This window comes from Phragmites australis, chromosome 16 (assembly GCF_958298935.1).
Source record: "Phragmites australis chromosome 16, lpPhrAust1.1, whole genome shotgun sequence".
Taxonomy (NCBI): Eukaryota; Viridiplantae; Streptophyta; class Magnoliopsida; order Poales; family Poaceae; genus Phragmites; species Phragmites australis.
This window is the reverse complement of record NC_084936.1, coordinates 20,866,015-20,884,438: the sequence shown is the minus strand read 5'-3', so window position 1 is coordinate 20,884,438 and position 18,424 is coordinate 20,866,015. Positions and strand designations below refer to the sequence as shown.

At 50.2% G+C, this 18,424-nt stretch overlaps 1 protein-coding gene across 1 annotated transcript; it reads right to left on the bottom strand.

Moving 5' to 3' along the window:
• Positions 1-7,500: 7,500 nt before the first annotated feature.
• On the bottom strand, positions 7,501-13,180 carry LOC133896505 (probable LRR receptor-like serine/threonine-protein kinase At2g23950). The gene is made up of 11 exons (XM_062337136.1): positions 12,953-13,180; positions 12,693-12,825; positions 12,498-12,569; positions 12,209-12,352; positions 12,033-12,104; positions 11,844-11,903; positions 11,583-11,698; positions 11,108-11,266; positions 10,615-10,977; positions 8,704-9,095; positions 7,501-8,096 (listed from the first exon to the last, which is right to left on the bottom strand). Exons 1-11 carry the CDS (start codon positions 13,146-13,148, stop codon positions 7,722-7,724), a joined length of 2,082 nt encoding a protein of 693 aa, XP_062193120.1. The 5' UTR covers positions 13,149-13,180; the 3' UTR covers positions 7,501-7,721.
• Positions 13,181-18,424: the final 5,244 nt, after the last annotated feature.

Sequence of the window (18,424 nt, the reverse complement as noted above, 5' to 3'; positions counted from 1 at the left end):
GCAACTCCAAGGAGACAAAAACCTCGTCATTTGATTCGAACGGACCACCGTCTCCTGCTGCGAGGCCTGCAGACCCCAAGGCGTCGATAAAACACCACAGCTAGACGAAAGCTTCGACTTCACCAGAAGGTGTCATCGTTGCCACCAATTTGCACCAACATCGACAAACATCCAACACTGAAAAATAACTTCAAAGCAACATCTCCGAGGAGGACATGACGTCAAAGATGCCACCGTCGCCTAACCCAGCAAGCCAGATATGGGTTTTCACCTGGAGAACCCTCAAGAAGGGTGTGCCAAGCAGGGGCACCTTGGCAGTGCCTCAAATGAGGGGAACAACTTCCAAGGGCGTCGTCGTTGCCTGAAGGCTTTCTCCCAGAGCCCCCCACCTCCCCATAGCACGTGTTGTATGCACGCTAGTCATTGGCGTCGCCAGTCGCTCACTCTGGGATGCCCTGGTCCTTAGCACACGAATCTAGGCCGCAGCCGCCACCCATCCACCTCCTCCATGCCGTCTGGCCGCCACGCGTGACCATCTCCTCCGGTGCCATCTGGTGCGCGCAACTGCTACCTACGCCTGTCCGATGCCCATACGTGGCCGCCGTCGCCTAGCTCGATTGCCACCACCTAGATCCAGTCATCCCCAAGCGGCCGGTTGCCACCCAGATCGACGCCATTGCGCGCGGATCCAAGCTGTAACTACCCACGGGGCAACGTCGAACTCCACCATCATAGGCTGACCTTCGAGACCACAGGCGTGCTAGGGCGACTCCTCGGTCGCATGGAGCCGCCCTCTTCTTGGACCACAACCTAGAGCCCCTCCTGCCAGGAAATCTTAGCTCTAGGCCAGCGTCACGCAGCAAATCCGGCAACACGCCACGCGGATCTGCACTCACCTCACACAGATTTGGCACCGCCGTGTCGCAGGCCACCTCCCGGCAAGGACCGGCTGAAGGACCTCCACACACGAACTGTGAACAGGATGTAGCCCCATCGTTGCCATCCTTGCAGCTGCACGGGCTTCCAGCAGCATGCTCAGGCGGCGGCGAGGTGGAGGGGAGGAGGGGGAGGGTGGCGGCGCACGACGGTTTGGGGTGCCACCCAAGTCGCCCTTGGAGCGACACAGGGGCTCGCTTGTTTGTGTCGTATTGCGGTTTGAGACTCTTTAGTTGGCTAATTATATATAGGTTGCAATAGTTGTTTATTAGGGCAAGCAAGAAATAAACAAAGTAAAGATTAGACCTGGCTAGGTGGGGTGATCTAGTTATCCCAGTTACCGTTCTTCAATATTTGGTATCACAAGTCATGTTCCTGTGCCTATCTCTAACGCCACTGCTGCTCTACCAGCCTAACACACCCTTCACACCGCTGCCGCCCTACTGATGCATCGCCACCACCTCCCTCCTGCTGCACCATGCTATTGCCGCCCTCCTGCTGCACCACACTGCCATCAACTTTCTGCGCCATCATCGCCACTACTGCCGCTATTGTTCCATTTTCCCCTGTAGCATTCGCTGCTCTACTCCATGCCATTAGCAACCGTCACTCCACCATCACTACTTTGCGTCGTCGCTGCTCACATAGCCAGCCTGCACCCTCATCATGGGTGATGATGCTTACACCATAAAGCTTCTCGACAAGATGATGGAGAAACTTTGACACAAGTTGAAGCAATCGAGGCTCGTAAGGATGAATGCGAGAAGAATTTTAGCACCTCAGATTTAGCTTCTTCCGCCACCTCAGGTCCTTTCAAGGGCAAATCAGGAAGCTCAGATGATAATCAGTTCAATATGTATGAGATCCACGCCAACAATCGTCGTTGATGAAACTGAAGGAGTAGGGTGCATCCCGTTCCAATGCGGTGGCATGTTGCCACCACCTACCTCAATGGTCACATTAGCACAAGTCGCTTCGCCGTTACCAGTGCCGGTTGAAGCGCTACCAACTGCTCTGGTGGCCACACACCTAGAGCCTTCTATAGTGCTACCAACTCTTGCCATCACATGCATGATACTGTTAGAGCCTCGAGCATTGTCACTCTTAATTCAGTTGTCCTTAGCTACTCCAATGGTGCTTATGCTGAGAAATAAGGATGATATCGCCTCCATCCTTCACAATGTGAGCATGTTCAAGAACTACAAGGAACCTTACAAGAACAGCAAACTTTCATGGGTTGCAACCATGTCCACCACCGCAGCTCGAGAACGAGTTGTTTCATGGCAAGGAGGGAATGATATGAGCACAGTATAACATGAGATCTAGTTAGGAGATAGGTTACCTTTTTAATTAGGAGATAGGTTTGATAATTTAGGATTTGATTTGTTTAGAGATAGAATTAGTTAGGAAATAGAGTTGTATTCAGTTTAAATAATTAGTTGGATTAGGATTGTGACTCTTTAGTTGATCGGATATATATAGTTGGTAATAGTTATGTATTTGGGTAAGCAAGAAACAAACAAAGTAAAGAGAAAAGCCTGCTAAACGGAGCTATCTTGTTATCCCAGTTACCATACTTCAATAGTCTCATAAACATAGAGTTTGTTAGCTACCATCGTTTCTTCAGATTTAAGATATAGTCGGTGTTAACTATTATTCTTCTAGGTGTGCAGATTTTTCTCTATAAATATAGAATAAATTCATCGTTATTAGGAATATGCCAACTGCCTAACTAGTTTTCCCCCAAAAAAAGATGTATCATAGTTAAATATATGTGCTTCTCGTCATGGGTTCTGGTCCCTGTGGACTCTGTTTTGCCTGAATTTGTTCCCTGGAGGAAACTCAGTTTCAGTGCATGTTACAGTTGGGAGGAAATACCCCAGCCTGTAGACATTACTAAAGGGTCGCCATAAAGAGCTCCTCTGGAGCCCAAGGGCTCCGAATCCTTAGCCGAAGGTCTAGCTTTCGAAGATTGTGAACCACTCCGGCTATTGCCTCTCGAGACAGGGGAAGTAGCTGGTCTCCGGAAGGGATTGTTGGGGATCTCCTTTAAGGACCCCTGTCGCCCTTGGCCCGTTAGCCTATGCCTGTGAATCTCAGGTCCTCTAAGGCCTCTCGAGTCTCCAGGCTTCGGAACTCTCCAGAGCCCCAACCTCCCAGAGCCCTAGTCCTCTGGAGCCTGGGCAAGCTCTTTGAAGCCCGGGGAGTGGGTCATCAAGCCTTGGAGAAACAACCAAAAGGGGCCCACAAGCCATCCTCCGCTTGCAAGTGATCGGTATTTAATGCCGATCAAGTGGTAGACATCCTGACATTCCAGTGCAAGTGGAGGTCATCCTGACATTCATAACAGTGTGGCACCATGTCGCAATTAACGATCGATCAAGTATCGCACCCTCTGGGTCATCTACACCATTGTATTTGCTATAGTAGATAATATCTTCTAGTTAGGGGTAAATGTATTTTGCCTGAACCCATACTATGTAATTCGACTAGCCCCAAGTTCCTATAGCATGGCGGTAACTCACATTACTATCTCTGTAAGAGCATATTTGTATACTTACACCCCAAATGATACTATAAATATAGACCCATAGCCATCAGACCAGGGGCCAATCTCTTGGTGATAAACACATCGGTATTTCTTTCTCTCCACTTCTTCTCTAAGCTTGAGTCTCCTCTCTAGAGAAGGCTCTCACCACACTTATTCGTGGAAGACATTTTCTTGCACCATCAGCTTGCAACCGCTGCCGGGCTCCAAATGACCCAGCCTCCGGAGCCTCATCGCAGTTAAAGGCTGAGGGAGTCGCAAACTGCCTCCCTCGATCGAGCCATCGACGTCACCTCTGGCAACCGTTGCTGGGCTTCGGATGGCCCTGCATCCAGAGCCTCACCATGGTTAAAGGGTGAAGAGGGGTCGCAAACTACCTCCCTCTACCTAGCCATCGGCGTCACCTTTGGCAACCGACGCTGGGTTTTGGATGGCCTTGCCTTCAGAGCCTCGCCACAATTAAGGGTCGAGGGGGTAGCAAATTGCCTTCACCGGCCTAGCGATCGACATCACCTCCAGCAACCACCACCGGGCTCTGGATGGCTCTGTCTCTGGAGCCTCGCCGCGGTTAGAGCTCGAGGGGGTTGCAAACTGCCTCCCTTTGCCTAGCCATCGGTGTCACCTCCGGCAACCACCGCTGGGCTCTGGATGGCCTTGCCTCTGGAGCCTTACCGCAGTTAAGGGCCGAGGGGGTTGCAAATTACCTCCCTCGATTGAGCCATCGGTGTCACCTCTGGCGGCCACCATCGGGTTCTGCATGGCCCTGCCTCCGGAGCCTCGTCGTGGTTAAGCGCCGAGGGGGTCACAAACTACCTCCCTCGGACGAGCCATCGGCGTCACATTCGACAACTGCTGCCATGTTCTGAATGGCACTGCCTCCGCAACCTCGCCGTTGTTACGGGCCAAGGGTGTCACAAACTGCCTCCTTCAGTCGAGCCATCGATGTCACCTCCGACAACCACCGTCAGGCTCCAGATGGCTCTGCCTCTAGAGCCTCGTCACAGTTAAGGACCGAGCAGGTGATAAACTGTCTCCCTCGGCCTAGCCATCGGCGCCACCGCGGGTAACCGCTGCTAGGTTGCGGATGGCCCCGCCTTCGGAGCCTCGCTACCGCTAAGGGGTCACGGACTGCCTCCTTGGGCCGTATCTATTGCCCGACTCTGAATGAATCACTTTGAGTTGGAAGTTTAGAACAAACTCAGAAAGAAGTTTGTACCGGTATCGAACAGAAGAATGTTCGTATCATGTTGGAACCTAGCAGCAGCCAGGGTTGAGGGGGTTGTAAACTGCCTCCCTCGGCCTTAATCATCGGCTTTGCCTCCATCCATCGCCACTAGGCTCCGATACCACCTCACCTCCGTTAAAGAACTCATCTCATGCCCACACAAGCGGTTGCCCACTCTACCACTAGGAACGACAAGGTCCATATCCTCTGCCAAAGGCGTCGGGATCCAAACCCCCCGCACATCGATAGCACATGCCGCTGTCGTGTTTAAGCCTAAACCTGTGCGAGGCTTTGTCACTCTAGTTGCACCTTGTACCCTACGGCCATACCCGCCATCACACCCTCTGACAGCAAGAAACCGTAGCGTGCGAAGGTGGGGAGGGTCGGGAATGGTGAGGCATGGAAGCTTGGGTGCACACAAAAACACAAAAGGCTACATGTCCAGAGGATTGCCATACATTTCGATCAAACAAAAAATAATGAGCGGGTCCAAGGATTTAGTTATCTTCTTAATAACTTGTACATCTAAAAGATGCTTACAAAGGAAGCATCAACAAACCAGTGACAAACAAAGAAACAAACAATCTAGTTATCTTCTTAATAACTTGTGCATCCAAAAGACGCTTACAAAAGAAAACACTGACAAACCCTGAGAGAGCAAACCAGGGGAAAAAGAGTACAAGGAGACTATCAAGGAAACCACAAGTCCTAGTAGCGGCACATGAAGCGGTGCATGCGCTTCATCTGCGATCTACCGCTACAGAGGCTGATGCAGTAACCTGCCCCTAAGCTGTCAGAGGATGAGGTCGAAGACGAGGATGAAGAGAACTCCTCTGCGACCTTCTTTCCCTCCTCCTTGACCTTTTTTCTACCTGCTTGGGATGACTTCTTATCCGCTTTCGCCTTCTCCTCCTCGTCGATCCCCTTCTCCCAAAGATCCCAGTCGACCTCTCCTTCATCATCAGAGATATCGACAATCTCGACAGGAGCGCCCGATCAGACTAGAGATTGAGACAAAGCGACCAGGGGGGGTGGCTCCCTCTGCAAGGATGGAAGCACGATGGCCGCCGGCTCCAACCTTGCAAGCATGCCCATGGGACCGCTCTACCCTGGAGGCACCACAGCAGGTGGAACCAGCAATGACATCAAAGGCGACGAGCCAATCGAAGCCATTGTCATCTCCGATGATGAGGAGGAAGAGCACACCATACTCAAGCCAAGAAGAGGCGCTCCCTTACACAACAGTGAAGGATTAACTAGGTGAATCCCTGGCTTTTATAGCTGGGCCAATTGCTTAAGCACGCTAGGGGAGGAAAATGGAGTCATCACAGGTGTCGTTTCGCGGCACTTCCAATTACTCCTATAGGGGCCCATGGCCACGCCCTGGGTTGATCAATGGCCTCGCCTGTTGCTAATTCACCCACGCCATCGGCAGCGGCGGTGACGGAAGCTGATTCCGCCTGACGGGTGGCAGCAGCTGAGATCGCCGACGTGGCGGTAGGGTTCTCGGAGGCCGTGTGGCCCCCTGGCAGGGAGCCAACTCTGTCGCGGACGCCAGAACGAGTCATGATGTCCTTGGGGTACGGCAAGGAGGGTTCATCGGCGATGGAGGCTGGGAGTGCTGGGACCGGTGGGCGCGGGCACGATAGCAATGGAGAAAAAGAGCAAAATGCCAAATAAGGATGTTGCTTGGCCAAAACTCCTGCTTTATTGACATGGGGAGGAATTGTTACACCCTCGGGGCGTGGGCTCACGTCCCATCCCGTCCCTCATCCCACTATCATAGGGAAATGAAACTGCTCTCCACGATCCTCAACACCGAGGCGTTACATGTCCCACTACCACCTGGCAAGGTATAATTGTACCAGCAACCGCAGGACGCATTTAATGCCCTCTCTCGCAGGTGACTTTAGACATTTGGCTCGACCGTTGGGTTGGCCCTTCGCAACGACTCAAAGCAACCGGAGGACCGTAGGCCACCCAGCAATGGAGCCAAGGATCGCCGGAGGCCCTGCTCCGAAAACCGCAGGGCTAGTCCTCCACTGGCCACCCTCGCGAGGGACTGCTGTTGGGAGTCGCCATCAAGGATCCCCGATGCCCTAGGTTCTACCAGGCAAGGTCTAAGGGCCACCCAGCTTCAGAGCTCCTCCAAAGCCTAGCTCCAGACTCTCTACAGAGGCTGCTGACTCCTGGAGCCTTGGAGAAGCGACTGGCCCACCCCAAAAAGATCAGCCAGAAAGGGGCCCACCAATCGCCATCTATTTTTCACGAAGTGATAGGCATTTAATGCTAGTCTAATCAGTGGCTGACCTGACACTCTGACAGGGCCGACGCCACAGACGGCGACCAACCAGGCATTGTGGCCACTTGTCGCCACTGTTATTGTTACGATTAGATGATGTCATCAGAGTAAAGTTGAAGATTTACCTAAGCCTGAGCTATGTTTTACTAGGCTGACCCTAGGTCCTGATTGTATAGTGATAACTTATATCCTTACTTAGGGGTATGCTTATACACTTACGCTCTAAAAGACTATAAATACTAATCATAGGCGCACGAAGTCAGGGGCAGATTTTTCATGACTCTAGATATTTTTTCTCTCTCCACTTCTTCTCCTAGCTTGAACCATTTCAGTAAATTGACTCTCGTCGCAGTTGTTCGTGGAAGACATATTTTTTTCTCCAAACAGGTTGCTCTACATCAGGACCGGCACACCAAAGGACTGCAATGGTGCATGTGCCTGTGTGGCTGTGTCCCCAATTCAACACGAAAAAGAGCAGCACCAGCAAAAGAAAAGGAGCCTGTGAAAAGCAGCAAAAGAGAAGCCATCCTTTTTCTTTACATCTTTATAGGGAAAAGGAACGCTCGATCAGAAACTACACACTGTGGTCTGAACTCTAAAGCACCTATTAACTTTAATAGCTAGCAACAAATCCAATCCTCTCCCTCCCTGTAAAATTTTCAACTGAAGTTTCATGCTATGAGCTTGTTCTTTCTGACAGCTCCAATCTGCTACCTTGGTCCTGACAGCTCCATCTCCTCCACCATGTCGATGGACCGCGCCTCGTCGCTGCTGAGGCTGCTGTCGTTCTCGTGGTAGTAGTCGTTGAAGAACACCGACCCGTTGGAGTCGTTGCGGTGGTCGTGGCCGAGCGCGTCGTGGAGCGGCGGCGGCGCCGGCCGGTTCGTGGCCTCCCATTTCTCGGCAAGGCCGTCGCCTTCCAGCATCCTGATCACCTCGGACATCTTCGGCCGGTGCGACGGCTGGAACTGGGTGCAGAGGAGCGCAACCTGCACCATCTCGGCCACCTCGATCCTGTCGTAGTGAGGACCCAGGTCTTGGTCGACCAGCAGTTCCAGCATTTTCTCTTGGTGCACCTTCCTCACCTTTTGATAAACAAAATGAAAAAATTAAACGCTTTACTCGTAACCATATGCATCGATCAATGCTTCAGCTGATTTACACATAGGAAAGGACAAGGTGCAAGTTCTTTCAAAAAAACTTGTTTGCATGGTTAAACTATAACATCCAGAATTCAGAACTTGTATGCTAAGTAAAATACACAATTAAAGGAACAGTTGCAGCTGGAAGGCTCAGATGATCAGCATTTACGGCGTATCAGATGATTAGATCTAGCTCAGGAGCATGTTTTATTGCAAGTATGTCAAGGTTGGTACTTTCCATTGCTTCCTACAGTATTGGAGGGAACATGGATCGGGGGACCGGAGCTTGGTTCAGTTATTGCATTTTCAGGTCAACCTGAAGCATGTGTTGCATCAGATGCACTCCTCAGTACTAGTTGCTAATGAATGCACATGGCCGTGTTCTGAAGAATGAATCTTTCCTAACAGATCAGCAAGCTTATCGAAGACGACATGCATTAACTAGTTTTTAGTGGTCGGTAGCATGAATGTATGATGCACTCAACGGAAACAGCTAGCTGAAAAAGATTGGAAGAAGGAAGAGTCGGGCGCTTGCTAGGCTTATACGTACCCAATCCAGCATGACGCCCTTCTGGTTCTGCATGACCCTGGAGCCCTTGCCGACCTCGAGCGCGCGCTGGCCCGTGACGAGCTCCAGCAGCAGGATCCCGAAGCCGAACACGTCGGTCTTCTCCGACGACTGCCCCGTGGAGAGGTACTCGGGCGCGATGTGGCCCACGGTGCCGCGCACCGCCGTGGTGACATGCGAGTCGCCGTGATCCAGCAGCTTGGCGAGCCCGAAGTCGCCCACGACGGCCTCGTGGTGCTCGTCGAGCAGCACGTTGGCGGCCTTGACGTCGCGGTGGATGATCTTGGGGTTGCACTGCTCGTGCAGGTACAGCAGTCCCCGCGCCGCGCCCACCGCGATCCGCTTCCGCGTCGCCCAGTCCAGCGGCGGCTTCCCTGCACGCGATGCATGCATCCATTCGTAAAATGATACGCGAGTACACACATGTGTTCGATACTTCAAGGCGTAATCCTGCCTCGGATCTACTGGCCAGTGCTGACCTCTGCGTGTACACAGTATACGTACGGGGCAAGACATACGCGCCCGCCCCACGCTAGTAAATGAATCGTCTGTTTATATGGACCAGATGCTACACAAATGGTTCTTCGCATGAAAAGAAAGAGTCAAAAATAAAAAAGATCTGCCCATCTCCCTCAGTAAGTAGAATTATTTTCTACTCTGAAAGCTCTCAGCATGCTCAGTCCCCCACTGACGGAATGCTGACGTCCGGCCTCCGGCGAGCACCAGTAAGTAATTAACAGACTGTTAGCTGAATAATGTAGTTTGCAACCAGTGACCAGACAGACAGGCACACGGGCTCGTAGTTCGTGCTGCGCAGGGCTAGCTAGGTCCCTGCCGGAACAAAAGAAGAAACAGACATGCCCTGTGCCCCAACCTGGGCCACCACGCCCCCGGCCCAACCCTTCCCCAAAGAAAAAACACTAGTGGTAGAATTACAGCCTAACCCTGATCACCTGAGCCATCAATTAACATCGATCACCCCAGCAGGCTCTCCCAGTTTAGAACAGACCTGCATGCGTTCGAGCAAAACTGAAGCTAGAGGGCTGACAACCTTCCTTAAACGCACGCCAAAACAGCTGCAGCGGGCAGCGGCAGGCCTAGCTGCCGGCCGCACCGGCGGCAGGGCTCGTTGCTAATGCCAGCCACTGCCCGTGCGAAACCGACCATACATTCACATCACACCTCGGCGCGGACGAAACCAAGGCGCAGATCGATCAAGCGAGAATGAAACGCGCGCGTGCCGGGTGCCAGTGCCGAGCTCGTGCGACGGCGGCCAAATTACAGCGCCCGGCCGTGCGCTGCGCGCTCAACCGGGTGTTCTGGACGTGCCTAGCCGCAGAGCCCGAGACGGCTTCTGGTACGGGGATACGCCCATAACAACGACGCAGGCCTGTTGCGTGCGTCACCGGTCCAGCCGTGGCAGATGGATGCTACCATACGACGATAAATACACGCTGCCGCCGCGGCTGGCCGGCCGGGCTGGCTGGCTCGTGGCTACCGCCAGTGCCAGTACGTGCTGGCTTGTGCTTCGTGTCGCGCTGCGGCAGCGATGGCATGCACCGGGATGCGGACAAAACGCGAGTGCGGTGGTCGCTGGCCTCTGCTCGGCTCTGCCCTCGTGGTCCCCGCGCGCCAGCGCCAAAAACAGGGGATGCGCGACCACGCCTGATTGCTGCCTGCCGCAGAGGCCCAGGGCTCCTCCTCATGACTGTTGCATGCAATCCCCCTTGCGGGCCCCGCACAGGACCAAATCTCGTAGCACGAACTGATGCAGTTTTAAGTACTAGTACCGTGCTAAACGCCTTGTCATTTGTCAATTTACTACTCCTACGTCTACCGATCGATACAGCAGTACATGAACAGCAGTGAACTAGTTGTAAGAGTGCGGCGTACCTCGCAGCCGCGACGCGACGCTGCCGTTGGGCATGTACGGGTACACGAGGATCCGCTCGCCGGAGGCCGCGCAGAAGCCGGTGAGGCGGAGCAGGTGGCGGTGCACGGCGAGGCTGATCATCTCCACCTCGGTGCGGAACTGCGCCTCCCCGGACGCGCTGGGGTCCTTGAGCCGCTTCACGGCCACCGTCGTTCCGTCGGGGAGCCGCCCGCGGTACACGTTCCCGAACCCGCCCTTCCCCAGGATGTTCTTGGAGCTGAACCCGTCCGTCGCCGCCTGCAGCTCCCCCAGCCCGAACTGGCGAAGGTTCCCCAGCCGCGCCACCACCCCGCCGCCACCGTCCTCCATATCACAGCCCCTCTCTGCAATCCAAACAGCATCCATCCACAGGCATTTAACAGTTAGTATTACAGACCGGTCGTTTTCACGAACGTTACGTTACTGTCAGAAACGTTGGTTTTTCAGTGGTGACGGGGACGTCGCAGTGCGTACCGAGGATGCCAAGAAAGGAGGGGCCCGAGTGCCGGCGCTTTCGCCTCCAGAGGAAACAGGACACGGCGAAGAGCACAAGGGAGGAGCCGCCCAGACTTGTCCCTACGCCGATCGGCAGCCGCGCACCAGACTTTGACCTCCCCGCTGCCGCCCCTGTCCCTGCACGCACATACGCGCAAACAAATCAAACTCTGATCCCCAGGAGCGGAGCTCGCGTCGCGCGCGCGGGGGGCATGATCAGATGCCCCATGCCACGCCACGCCACGCCACGCCATTAGCTACTATTAGACGCGCGCACGCCGCAAGAGACGGCGCCCTGTTTCGGCAACACGATGTCTCCTCGACCGCTACACGGCGAAGAAAGAGGGCAGAGCAGAGCAGCAGCGACGCATGCATGCACGCCACGCACTCCGAGAAAACGAGAAAAGCAGAGATCACGACTAGACAGGAGGATGAGTGATAGAAGAGTGCTCACTGCTGCTGCTCGGAGTGGATTCCAGTGGGAAGGGTATGGTGACCGGTGCGAGTGCGGCGGCGCACTCCCCTGCGCCCTCCGCGCTGCTCCCGCATATCATCGGGTTGCCCACGATGCTGCATGCGCGCACGAATATTAAACAGCTTTGTTGGCATTATATTCGATGCTAGAGTACAATGCAAGATCTTTTTATCCTTAACCAAGAGATCGAGCAGCTAGTGCGGAATAGAATAAGACGATCGAGTTGGAGCGCATACTTACTTGAAGGTTCTTGTGGGGAAGAGAGGAACGGGGCCAGTGAGGTTGTTGTAGGACAAGTCCCTGGGAACGAACAGCCACCGACCAACCGCATCGAGTCACGGATTCAATTCGATTTAAAGGGCAAGGGAGCCAAAGCAAAAGGTAGAACTGAGGAAGGTGATGGCTTTGACAAGACGTGTTCGTACGTACAGGAAGGATAGCTGCGGGATCTTGGCCAGCGATGCGGGGAACGGCCCGGACAAGCTGTTGTTGTTTAGCCTCCTGCGGCAACACAGAACAGGACGAGGAGCAGCATGAGTAACCGGGACAGCACGAGAACGAAATGGTATGGGATGTTTCATGGTTGTTTGGGGAGGCTCACGCACAGGTATCGGAGGGTGGAGAGGCGGCCCAGCGTGTCGGGCACGCGGCCTGAGAAGCGGTTGTTGGAGAGGTCCAGCGTCTGGAGCCGCGGCAGCGCGCCCAGCTCCGGCGGCAGCCGGCCCGTGATGTTGTTGTTCTGCAGCAGCCTGAAACAAAGTGAAAAAAAAGCATTGTCCTCGTCAGACACGCTGATTTGTATTTCTTTGGACCAAGAACACAAGATGGATGGACGGATTAATTGACATCTCTAGACAAGCCAAACAAGAATCGTTGTTTGCTATATTTACTCACACTTGCTCAAGGTGCGTGAGGTTGGCGATCCTTCCGGACAGAGTCCCCGACAAGCCCTGGCTCGGCGCTCCCCTGAAACGCGAAATCAATGCGCTCGTGTCGTTAATGGCCGGCCACTATAGTATCGGTTTCTTCTCAAGGCTCTAAGGCACTGATGAGAGGAGAGGTACATGGGCGGCGAAGGCGAGAGCTTACAGGCCGACGACAAGGTTCTGGGCGGAGCAGGTGATCATGGCCCAGCTGCAGGGGTCGACGGAGTCTTGATCCCAGTTGCTCAGCACGCCGTGCGGGTCGACCAGCCCCTGCCTGATGGCGATCAGCGCCTCCACTGCACGCAAATTAAGTTCTCAAAATGAAACGACGCACATGCACATTAGCCAGAAGTGACAAGAACTGTCAGCACGGCGTGGTTCTTATGGGTGTTCGCAGTTGCACGGCACGCGTGGAGTACGTACCTTCGGCGTTGAGGGGCTCGGAGGAAAAGGCGAGGGGCGGCGCCGAGGAGAGGAGGAGGAGCAGGATGACGGGGAGGAGCAGGAGGGAGGATGCCATCGGAATAGTGAGAGGAATGATAGGGCTGAGAGGCGCCCGAGGGGGAAGGAGAAAGAAAAGTGAGAGCGAGGGGGCAGGGGGAGGCAGGTAGCAGGTCATAGAGTGGAGTGGCCTTTGCTTTTTCTCGTGTCATGAAACGAAAGGAAAGAAAGGCTGCTGTGGGGCGATGTGATGCGGGGTGGTGGTCTGCATGACATTCAGTCATTCCCATGCGGCCATGGCACATCTTTGGTGACAGCGAAATGATCATGCGTGGCACTGTTATGGAAGCTGACGGATGGGGGCCGGAGATGGGTCTATGGGACCGGCGTGCAGTGGATGTGTGGTTTTCGGAAAAAAAGCTGTTTTCTTTCTGGGGTGTTGCATCGAGTGAGGTATAACGTTCGGTCCCTCCAACAATAAGACATTAAGATCTTCAGGATGTATATAACTATTTGTTAAAAAATATATATTATTGGTGTAAGAAAATATATTTCATAAACGAATGTGGTGAGAGTCTTCTATAAAGAAGAGACTCAAGTTTGGAGAAAAAGTAGAGATGAAGTAATACCGATGTATTCATCATCAAGAGATTCCTTCTTAGTCTGATAGCTATGGATATGTATTTATAGTGTTATTTAGGGTGTAAGTATACAGATATACTCTAATAGAGATAACCATGTAAGTTACCGTCATACTCCAGGGACTTGGGGCTAGTTAAATTACACAGTTTGTGTTCAGACAGAATATATTTACCCCTAACTAAAAGATATTATCTACTATGATAAATACAGTGGTGTGGGTAGCCCAAAGGGTGTGATACTCGGCCAGTCGTTAATTGTGGCATGGCGCCACACTGTCCTAAATATCAGGATAACCTCCACTTGCACTGCGATGTCAGGATGACCACCACTTATACCGACATTAAATATCAGTCACTTCCTTGCAGGCGGAGGATGGCTTGTGGGGCCCCTCTGGCTGATTTTTCTTCAAGACTTGATGACCCACTCCTTGAGTTTCGGAGAGCTTGCCTAGGCTCCGGAGGACCAGGGCGCCGAGAGGCTAGGGCATAGGCTGACGAGGCTAAAGACATCGGGACTCCTTAAAGACGGCCCCCACAATCCCTTCCAGAGACTAACAACTTCCCATGTCTCGAGAGGTAGTGATCAGAAGGGTTCATGGTCTTCGGAAGCTAGAATTCTGGCTACCGGAGGAGCACTTGATGGTGACCTTTTAGTAATGTCTATATGCTAGGATATTCCCCCAACAAGCATTTAAATTTGTGTCTAAGATGATTTAAACTTGAGTTGTCTAGCTATATATCCATACCCTTAACCAACCGAAGTAGGCTCGATTCCTAAGTGCTTAAGACTTATAGTACTGCAATGCTAGAAGAGAGTGGTTGGGTTAATCGTGGCAATCAAGCCTAGTTGATCCCTGCCTTAAGGATATATCCATTCAGTCAAGCTAGTTTCTAGTACATAACTTAGTATTTGTGATGAGTAATTGATATTGTGTGGTTTAGAATTTGAGTTGAAATGCGGGTTTTTGGATTGTATGGGCATGTCTATTTGTTGCAACATATGATTTTGTATGAATTGCCATATGATACATGTAGGTATATGTAGGTGCATGTAATATATGGAGATGGTTATGTGGCTAACTGGAGTTGATGAAAAGTGATGGATGTTATACTGTGGAATTGAAGGTATGTTTCTCATGATGTGTAGGTCAATGGAATCAACATGACTGTCAACGGTGAGAAGAATAGGGACTAATTGAGGATGCTTAAGGTCGGACGATTGGGATGTCAGGTGATGTCATGGGTGATCCACATAATATACATGGAGAGGTCAGTACTGGATGATAGATCAAGACGACAGGCTGACCAAGTCAAAGACGAAAGGAGTGGGTGCAAGTGATGAGGTTGTCCGTGGGAGTGGAAGTGGGAGAGACTTGTCGATGTGGAAGTGTCAAGATCGGGAAGACTTGCTTCAGGTGGAAGATAGCGGGAAGTCATGTTTTGAGAAGTGTGCATGACAGTTGGTAATTTGGCCTCAAAACCATAGACAATGGATAGTGGTGCAAATGGCACCGTCATGAAGCTTGCGTTGAGGCCAAGCTATGTTGTGAAGGTTTCAATGGTGTTCGAGCAAAGGAAAAGGAGTTGGACGAAAACACCCTAATGGAAGGGTATGTTTGTGTTGATGCAAAGGCATTTTGGGGATGTAAAAACATCCAAGAGAATAAGGTGAGGGGCATGTTGTACCCTAATTTGGCGGCTCATCGACCCTACACCCTTTGAGGCCTCCATTTTGTGGTGTGGAGTTAGAGTTTGGGAGGGGTGATGGGGAAGAGAAAGAGATAAAGAAAGGAGATGACTCTTTGTAGATAAGCTTGTTGCCATCCTAGGCTTGGAGTGTGCCAATGAGTAGCTGTAAACATGCAATATATAGCTAAATTCGTCTATCCATATGCCCCATGTATTGCTTGTTCATCTCTTTGTTCTTGAGTTGATTTCTTGAGTTTTTTCCTCCCTCTTCTTGTTTGTAGTTGAAACCTCATTATCCACATGGTGTAAGTGGTGTGAAATATTCTAAATTCTCCGATCCACCCATCCATCCAACCAAGTTTGGGTCTTGGTCAAGAAATTGCAAGATTTTCCCGGTTTTAGCATCTTTTGGAGTTTTTCATTTTCCTTCTTGTGTTGCGATTTTGGATGAGTTCTTGTGAGTCACCAAGATGCTAGGACGTGTAAGATTACTTCCTGAATGATCTTGGATCAATCCATATCATTAACACAACAAATTTGGAGTTTTTGCACTTGTCCATCTCTCACCTCAGTTTCACCAAAAGGTGTAAACTTGATGATGATTTATTAATCATTTTGGATGTATCTTTTTACTAATGATTTTCTATGTCTAGATGTACCTCTGGTACAAATTTTATTAGATTTGGAGGTCAATTTTATTGATTTCCCCCTTTTTTAGATCTCTAGCTTGAGAGGGTTTTGGATCTATTTTCTGCGTGAAGTGTTAGGGGTTAGATTGTCGGAACAGCTGTCAGACCGGAACGTCAAGAAGACAAGGATTTCAAATCTCTCTGTTCCCTTCACAGTTGGACCGGACCAACCTAAAAGTCAGACCACTAAGTCCCAGCGGTCAGGCTACCAAGCTTTATCGATCAGTCCACTGGAGCTCAATGTGTTGAGATTTAATTGTTTATCTTGTGTTCTTGGTTTTGCTTTGCATCAAAGAATTTCTAGCTTAGTTCCTAGGTTCAGTTGCTAAACTGTGAGTACGTGAACTTGGCTATGATAAAAAGAGACGCATTAGGTGATAATTAGGAAATGCATCCAAAATTTAGTGAGACTTTTATTTGCCATTTCTAGTCGCCTTGCTCAGTGCTTCGGATATTCTCCAGATAAAAAGTCAGATTCGATTGTCGGTTTATATCTAGCTGCCAGGCAACCGGGAAAAATGCAGAGAATATCTCTATTTCTCAATATCATTTGAGCTCGAACGGACGAACACTATACGAGTTAGTACTACATGCATGCTAGGCTTGGATAGTTGGACTCCATCGAAGAGAGGATCAAGCACACCTAGACTGTGGGGCAAAGAGACTGGGAGGGAAGAACTACCATATAGTCGACGAATCCATGCTAGATTCATAAGTTGTCACAGAGTGAAGAGTAAAGGTTGTGTTCAATCAAAAGATGCCAGAACCCATCCTGATTCCCACAAGACAACAACTACTACAATGCCAATCTCAGCGCCTCTGCTTCTTCCAGCTTCAAGTATGCACTGTCAGCACTAACTCCCCCCCCCCCCCCCATTCTGGTAGAGATCAATTGGTCTCCTCATCGGAGGGGACAATGGAATTCAAAATCAGTGTGGTGTTGGTAGAGAACAGGTCCAGGGTGTTGGTGCAGAATTTGGCAATCCCATGCAGCACAAATTTGTCCTGGATAACTATCACTTTTCGTAGCAACAAGCGACTTATTTACGAGCAAACAAGCAAAGAATTTTGACCAGAAACCTTGAGGATCGTTGCCCATACGATTTACAAACAAATCGACAAAGAACTACCACCCAAATCACGGGAACTTGAAGTACCAACGAAAAACTACTCTAAAAGTACCCTAATGTGCAGGAAAGTAAAAAAAAACAAAATTAGACACAATAGTTGTGATTAACTGAGTTATTGTTACAATCGGCCTCCACCCTCAACTATTTATAAGGGAGACGTGGTCTTGGTCCTAGGGAATCAAAGTAGAACTCTATTCCAACCCTAAACACGCTCTGTTTGTCCAAAAACGTGAAAAGAATCCGAATAGATCTATGAATCCAACTCGAGTTGGACTCAGACTAAAAACTGGATGATCCGGTGAGAACAAATTTTTGATCACCAGACTATTGCAATATATATGAATTTTCGGATCTTTAGACCCGACAGGTAAAATCGTCTTCCAAACTAAATCTCTTGCTTGAAATGATTTTTCTTTACTTTCTTATTGTAAGCTCTAGCTACCCTCAATTTATCATTTTCAATTTCTCTCAAAGCTCTAAACCTTTCATCATTGAGGTCATCTATTCTACCTAACATAGCATTATAATAATCCATGGCTGACAAATCATTTTGTTGTGCTACTCTCAATACTCCAAGATTTACCTCAAGGAGAAAAACGGCTTCTTGTCCATATACCAACTCATAAGGAGTAACTTTAGTAGCACTATGTGTAGATATGCGATGAGTCCACAACGCTTCACTCAAAATCTCATACCATCTTTTTGGATGTTCTTCTATTTTTCTTCTATATGAGCTTAATTAAAGTTTTATTGCTTGACTCGGCCTATCCATTGACATGAGCATAATCTGGTGAGGAATTCAGAAGCTTAATTCTAAATGATTAGGCAAACTCATGCACTTGATGAGAAATAAAAGAAGGCTCTTGATCGGTAGTTAAAGTTTACAGAATACCGAATTTATAAATAATATGTTCTAAAATAAATTTGATTACCTCTTTATGCATCATATTCTTCAAAGTAACGGCCTCATCACACTTTCTAAAATAATATGTAGCAACTAAAATAAAGCAGTGACCTTTGAAAGATAAATGATGAATTTGGTCGATGAAATCCAAAGCCTAGCCTTGAAATGGCCATGGTTTGATAATAGGATTCAACATAGAAGCAAAAGCTAATTGTATATCACCAAACTTTTAGCATGCTTCACATCCTTTGTAATATCTAGAGCAATCATCAAACATAGTCGATCAATAAAACCTAGCTCTCCTTAACAACCACACCATTTTTTGAGCCGACAGATGCGTACAATAATACCTTCATGTACTTCACCTATAGCAATTTTACTTTGCTCTGAACCTAAAATTT